The sequence below is a fragment of the Saccoglossus kowalevskii genome, chromosome 9, assembly GCF_978046115.1.
Source record: "Saccoglossus kowalevskii chromosome 9, keSacKowa6.1, whole genome shotgun sequence".
NCBI lineage: Eukaryota > Metazoa > Hemichordata > Enteropneusta > Harrimaniidae > Saccoglossus > Saccoglossus kowalevskii.
The window spans coordinates 30,103,644-30,111,276 of NC_140649.1; the positions used below are offsets into that span (position 1 = coordinate 30,103,644).

Genomic DNA, 7,633 nt, shown 5'->3' on the forward strand with positions numbered 1-7,633 from the left:
AATATTGCTGTAAATTTTATAACATATACAGGTATTATTTCGCCAATTCCATCAAATGGAAAAATCTTTTGAAATCTAACGACCATGTGCATGTAACTGGACAAAATATTCATAATACAATTGATTATGGGAAGGGTAAAACAAAAGATTTCTATAAAATACTGGTAAAAAGTAAATTTGAACCCCCAATCTCAGAAACTAAATATGGGTCAATGATTTATGGGAAGGACATAGCAGAAAATAAAAGGCAATTTGGGAGTTACATTATAAGGTAACAGGTGAAGAAAAATATAGAATTTTTCAGTTCAAAATTTTGCACAACTTTATTCTTATACAAAAATAACTTAAGGTAGAGATGCAGTTTACCTGACAGGTATTTTAATTAGTTAATTAGGAAACCAAGATGACCTCCCTTGTCCACAAAACTATATAATTTCGGAAAGCTTATTGTCTGAATTTAAAAATTTTGTTAGTATTTTTTTTCTATGGACACTGTAGTTTGAAATATGCACAAAAATGTGGTTTTGTTTGGTCAAAAGTGATTTTAAAAAAATAGCTTCTAAACCATGTTTCTGTTTCCTGTCAAAACAGGTTTATGGATGGGTACATTTGTTTACTATGAAGAAAGTGCCGTCTTGAAAACTGTCTACCAGTTGTCAATTTTGCAGGGCAGCAGCTCAAATTTCAGTACTTCAAGTTTATGCATAAATTAACACCCAGGCTAGTTGTCTGTACGATTATTGTAACACTGTTCAACCAAAAACAATGCCCCGACGGCGTTTTAAAGATAAACACTTAGTCAATCATTTGTGAAAATTTCAAAACAAAAGGTCTAAGCATCTAGGAGCTATTTTTTTAAAGTTCTGGGATGTGCACTAAACAGAAGCTAAGATAATTGCTAATTTGCATAACAATTCACTCAGTAAGAAGTTTGCTAATGCTCATAATTAAAATTTAAATGTATTATCGTTTTGTTAAAAGTTGAATATAGTGCATAATATGGAGATCCTGTGATAGGTATTTTTGATGGTTAAAAACCTTTCACTTAGGTAACCGGGATTCGGTCGTTTCCACGCTAGGCTGACAAAAGACACACACAAGCTTCGTTCATGTTCCCAAAAACGATTCTCTGCCAAGTCCCTGGTTTTCACCCGAGACAGCATTAAATCCATCTTTATTTCTTGTCACCCCTTAACCAATTACAATCAGTATAAGAGACTCCAAGGCCTTGCCTTCCAACAAACAACCAATCACATGAAAGTTTTACACATCATAATCAATTAATTACTTGTCAAGCTGTCTAGAGAAAACATTTCTATACATTGTCAACACTAACTAATATTGATGGGGTAATAATCTCGCACTAACATTCCACCAAGATACTACCTTTTTTAAACTCGCAAACAACATTGGTTTAGAATTACAGCTACTGTCTTGTATCTTAAAAACTGCAGAGTCATAAGATGTTTTTGGTTGATTTCGACCAGCTCGCCATCTGGTCTTGTCATTAACCTTTATCAGTATATGTCATGACAACCACTGTCAAACTGACTGAAATATAAATCATGATAATCCCGTCATTTCTTTTTTTCACCATTTTTATTATTTATGTACAGCCTTGCTAAATCCTGCTAAGCATTCAAAAGAGATAATGTTTGCACCTGTTATCTATATTTTAAAATCGTTTTTTGAGTATGTTCCACTATTCACAAGTCTACACAATTTTAACAGTCCATAGCCAAGACTGTTTGGATAATAAAAAGCAAAAAAAAATTCACTCCAAAGTGCCCATGAACCTGCATCTCTACCTTAAGAACAGATATTTTGTGTAAGTATTGTCAAAATGAGGGAAATTTCGAACATTTGTTCTGGTATTGTTCAACAGCACAAAAATGTTGAAATTCGTTTGACGAGTTCTGGAGAAAGATCTCTGATGATAACACAAATTTAATCACATGTTCAGGTAATATCTTCGGAGTACTGGAAAACAAATCTTTTAAATTTGGTGTTACTAATTGGTAAATATGTTTGTATTGTAGCAATAGCTTATTTTATGAGTAAAATCAGAAATTGTATAAGTTTAAAATTAATGAAATTCAACAATTTACAAACAAACAACAGCCCCCTCCCCCGATCTTTTTTTTCTTTTACTTTCCCTCCTTCTCTTTTCTATTATAACTTTATTTTATTGTTCTTAATTATCTTTTTGTATACCTTTTTTACATGTAAGATTATTTTGAAATAACGCATTTTTTTGGAAAATATATGAATAAAAAAAAGACAAAAAAACTTGTTTTAATTTTTAAGTAGTGGAAGTAACTAATAAGTTGGCGAAGGGTTAATAATAATAACTAATTCACATCTATAATGCTTACCATACTAAATTCCGATGTAATTATTGGATATACATTTGAACAGATTACAAAACACACACAGTAGGCAGGTGATCAACTGGGGATTCCGGTTATCAGTGATCATTCAGAAAATGTCCAAAGTAGGAAAAGGGATACAGTTAAAGATATTACAAAAAGCTAATGTCTAAATGAAGACAATAAAAAGAACATTACAGGTTTGCTAAACTAGAGTGGTAGTCTCTCCCATGTATAGGAGGATTAGTGGGGCCAGAACATGAATTCCATTAGTGTCGTGTTGACTTTATAGCATTATAGGTGTATGTGACTCTGAAGCTGAGAAAATGTCTTCACAATAAACATAAAACCTGAACAAACATAAAAACTGGATAATGCAACTGTGCAACGCTCAAAGGGAAATTTCGCACTGATTTGTTTTCTCTCCCACGCCATTATTTCTTGTGTGGACTAACAACAGATTCGTTTACCAACAACCACCAAAGCCAAAGTGGTACCAGGCATCACCAATAATGGCACGTGTTTTTTAGTAACAACTACACACGGCTATTGTCCTTACTAGTGTATTGGCAATATGTAATAACTAAGAGATAATAATAGTAGGAGTTTTGTCAAATGTTGGTTTTTGATTTTTAACAACAAATACAAACCCGGTCTTCAGGAAAATGTCTTGGTTACTCCACAGCACACAGAAAACGAGAGATCTGTGATTTATCTTCGCTTCCAACCGAGGCTGAAATTATTGCTCCAATTAGGCAGTCTCTTGGTTACTGCTTTGAATAAGAACAGGTGGGTCTGATCGTAACGTAGTTCCACACCACTGTTGGTGAAAAGACCATTAGTAGGAAACAAATGTTTGAAAACATATCGTGACTCATAGCAATAATATCAGGCATACAGGCTTTGCCAATACTGATGAAATATCTCCTTGACATGCATATTTTGAAGAATCTGAAATAAATAGGTCTCCCAATAACATCCCCCACAATGTAAACAGATTTTTTATTAGCGTGCTGGTTGATCTGCAACTCAAAGCTGGATAGCTTGTTGGTTTACGCTTAGGGTGCTTTATGTCCAATCTTCGACTAATCTCAGTTTACAGTTTACCTATATGTATATTCAAAGCTTACATAGTATTTACGTGAGGTGAACACAACGGAATGTAAAAAAACAGTAATGCAGAGGCTTGTCATGGTGGTTTTAACCCCGGGCATGCAGAGTTAGATCCTGATAACTGTACAATCACAATAATTTCTTTACAACTTAATTAATTTACTGCCAACAGTGCATAAAAAGAAATTAATTTTGATGTTTCAACTGCACAATGAATAAGTAGAATCTATAGTCACAACCAGGATATTCTGTCTAACTGCTTCTGTGAAAAATGAATTTTAAAATCAGCTAACACTATGGAAGACGTAATAATAAGAGCAAATGGAAATCTAAAATATGGGTTCCATAGCGAAGTAGTGCAAGTTAGATATAACAGACACCTTTTAACAGATTCCACTTCATTTATTCATAGTAGGCCAAACCACAAATTATTACATTATTATGTCAACTCAGGCGGTGTGCTAGATTGCAGTAAATTACCTCAATATGTAGTTTATGATTACTTACTTGATGATTTTTTACAGTATATGTTACACCAGATGCTAGCACTGAATAACATGACAATGAAGTATTCAATATTTCGACTGTTGAATGTACCACTAGCACACAGTAAAACTATCTGACACACGAGTATTACGCCCTATTCTGAAGAAAATATGGAAGTACCTTTTCCTTGCAATAAGAAATACAGGGTTGTGAATGTGATCACGATTTGTATAGGTGTCAAGTCTCACTGTGCTCACCTCAACGTAGCTGCAAGTTTTATTACACCAAGGTGATCATACACTTCTTATTTGCTGCAGCTGGCGCCTTGATAAACGATTTTTTTTTAGAATCAGTCATTCAGACCTGAAATGTGGAAAGTATATTTAGAAGACTGGAATGGGACTTGTATGTATATGTACCGTAGTAACACCACACCCGGTTATTTACTGTTGCATCGTACATTCAGACACAAGTTAACACAAGTTTACCATTAGAAATACTCATGCGCCAGTGATGCGAGCAGCCTATGTTTTCAATAAACGAGTGAGCAAGGGAAAAATTATGACAGTGATAATAGTGATAAATGCAGGAAGTTGGACGAAATAACTTGTGTAGTTTTGACCTTTCTGGAATCATAAATTAGTTTTGAATATATTAAACATTATAGTAATGCAGAATCTATACTATTACAATATTCATAGTAATATGATGAATCCCCACGATTGGGTACAAGAGTTAGTTTAAAATTAAAATTGTTATCCGTGATAAACATGAAACCATCAAAAGCGACCTTATTGACAAACATTTATTTCATAGTGGGATAGGTTGGGTAAGGCGATGCAAATTTGTATTACTGTCTGATCACAGAGTTTGCAATTCACCATGACCGTTTCCATATAAACAAAAGCTCCAGCCAATATCAGATTTTACTACTTGTTCTAATGTGGTGCACTTGGAAAGTTTTGTGACATATGGCAAATGCCAAACTATCTTGGGTAAATTTCAACTAGAAACAGTTGAACCGGTATACCAGTATGTATAAAGCCAGTGAATTTGATTCAAGCAAAAGAAACTGCATCTACGTATATAAATACACACGGACAACGAATTGCCCTTCTGTCTGTGCTGATTTGGCGGGTTAAACTCACCTTAAATATGCCACACCAGTTACATAGCGCCTGATGAAGAGCTGGGTAGGTAGTCAAGAAAAACATTGACTGAAGCATTGCAAAGGACTGAATTGTTGTCAATAGCAACAAACATATTGGGAAAGTCAGAGACAGTGAAAAAACACAAACACCACACCTGCACATAAATACTAACTTTCTAAGATAAATATTTGCTGCAAGTAATTAAGAGTAGAACGAGGTGAAGCAATGCTATAGTCCGCCATCTTTATTTTAATATTGGATGCAACCATTATTTTATGCGGGACTACAGGTCATAACTTGAGGGGAGTTAAAAATCCATGATTTTTAAAATGCTTTGATCAATAAGAGTCTAAGTTACAGCGAAACATTATTCTGATTTTTCAGTGGACCAATAAATACATTTGACGGGAAAATATAAAAACATAATCACAACACAATTAAAACAGATTGCTGCATTATGAGGATCACTTCCCTGTTAAGTTAGTGGTTCATGCTTATTTGAATCCGAACATAACAGGCTTCTATATCACCTTGCTATGCCCAAATGTGTTCTATTTTTATAGAAGAACCTTCCCAAATAAAAGAAATTCTAATATTTAAAAAAAATAAGAGGTAGTTACTAAACTATATACTTCAACACTCTAGCAAGAGAAGAGACATGTTGATGAACTAGCCTTGCACTGTGAGTGTTTTATTGTTTGTAGTCTTTAAAATACCTGTTTTTTCACAAATAAAAACATATTGGGACAGGACTTATAACTTGTACCCACAGGGCTTGAAGTCTAGCTGCAGCTCAATTTCCAGGCAGTGAATCACATCTAATATTGAAATTTAAATAAAATATTAAAATTAATTCATTACAATAATATTACAAGCAGTGAACATCAAGTGATGCCTCAGATTAATAAAGAGAAACAGTTCACTCACCTCAAAACATATTGGGGAAGGAATTAAAACTTGGGGGCTTGCAGTCTAGCCACAGCTCAATTTCTGCAATATATCACTTTCCAGCAAGTGAATCAAATCTGAAATTAAAATAAAATAAAATAGAAGCCATCAGTGGTTACAGGGTTCAAGTACATCTGCCTCCTCTATTTACTAAGTTCCAGCAGCATATGCACCTATAGATGTGAGGACAAGACCACAATGGTGTTTCTATGCTACAAAGACTCCTTTAGGATGGGTTGCCTGGGATGTTAAGAAAAGTGGTAAGATGAAGTATTCAAATGACTTTTTCATTGCTGACAGTAGTTTAGAGAAGTTATATTGACAAAGTCTGAACTACGACTTTCCGGGGAGAACTGTTGATGCCAGAAGAGAATGGTCTTAGAAAGACAGTCGCTTTATGGAAGTGATGAACAGTTCTTGTAAGATGGTGAATGGTCATTATCAAGTGGATCTCCCTCTAAGAAATCCAGATGTGAAATTGCCTAACAATCGGCATATGGTAGAGCACAGGTTAAAGGGTCTGTAGGCGAAAATGAACAAGAATTCACAATTCAAGGCAGACTACATAGAGTTCATGGGAAAGATGATTGCAAATGGGTATGCGGAAAAGGTACCTGATGGAGTGACGGCTGAGGGGGGGTGGTATATACCCCATCATGGTGTATATTACCCCAGAAAGCCAAACAAGATAAGAGTGGTGTTTGACTGTGCAGCGAAGTGTGATGGTACATCGCTGAATGATGTCTTGCTACCTGGGCCAAACCTAATGAATGATCTTAAAGGCATACTCATGAGATTCAGAGAGTTTCCTGTAGCCTTCTCAAGTGATATTGAGTGCATGTTCTATCGGGTGAAGGTGCCTGAGTGTCAACAAGACCTGTTGAGATTTGTATGGTTACCATAGGGAGACCCGAAGCCCAAGGTTTATCATATGGCAGTGCATTTGTTTGGGGCTGTGTCTGCACCATCAAGTGCTTATTATACCTTGCGAAAAACTGGTATAGATAACATATGCAATGCAAGAGAAGAAACATTCAACACACTACATAACAATTTCTACATGAACGATGGACTGAAGTCAGTGGAAAATGTTGAACAAGCCATTCAACTGGTGAAGGATCTGAAGGCTTTGTGCAAAGAAGGAGGCTTCAGCTTCACCAAGTGGTCTAGCAATGTGCGAGAAGTTTTGAGAGAGATCCCCCTGAATGATAGAGCTATAGAACAGACGGATTTGGATCTGGAATCATCTCAGCTTCCTACAGAGCGAGCACTAGGAGTATTGTGGAATGCAGAGACCGATGAGTTCCAATTCAAGTGCTAAATCAAGAAGATGGAGATGACAAGAAGGTCGATGCTGTCCGTTGGTTTTTATAGCTTCGCTCCTCATTCCAGCAAGGAGTGTGCTCCAGAAGATCTGCAAAGAAAAAGTTGGATGAGACGATGAACTAAGAGATAACATATTTGGCAAATGGCAGATGTGGAAAACAAGCATGCAAGATTTGGAAGGAGTAAGGATTCCCCGATGCTATGTACCAGCTGAATTCGGAAAAGTGACATACAGAGAGC

General features: G+C 35.6%; 2 protein-coding genes across 2 annotated transcripts; both read left to right on the forward strand.

Moving 5' to 3' along the window:
- The first annotated feature begins 6,599 nt into the window (after window positions 1-6,599).
- Window positions 6,600-6,971, forward strand: LOC144348389 (uncharacterized). The gene has a single exon (XM_078007778.1). It carries the CDS (start codon window positions 6,600-6,602, stop codon window positions 6,969-6,971), a length of 372 nt encoding a protein of 123 aa, XP_077863904.1.
- A 27-nt stretch (window positions 6,972-6,998) lies between these two features.
- On the forward strand, window positions 6,999-7,388 carry LOC100372212 (uncharacterized). Its single transcript, XM_002733009.1, has one exon. The coding sequence runs from the start codon at window positions 6,999-7,001 to the stop codon at window positions 7,386-7,388; it is 390 nt and encodes a 129-aa protein (XP_002733055.1).
- The last annotated feature ends 245 nt before the right edge of the window (window positions 7,389-7,633 follow it).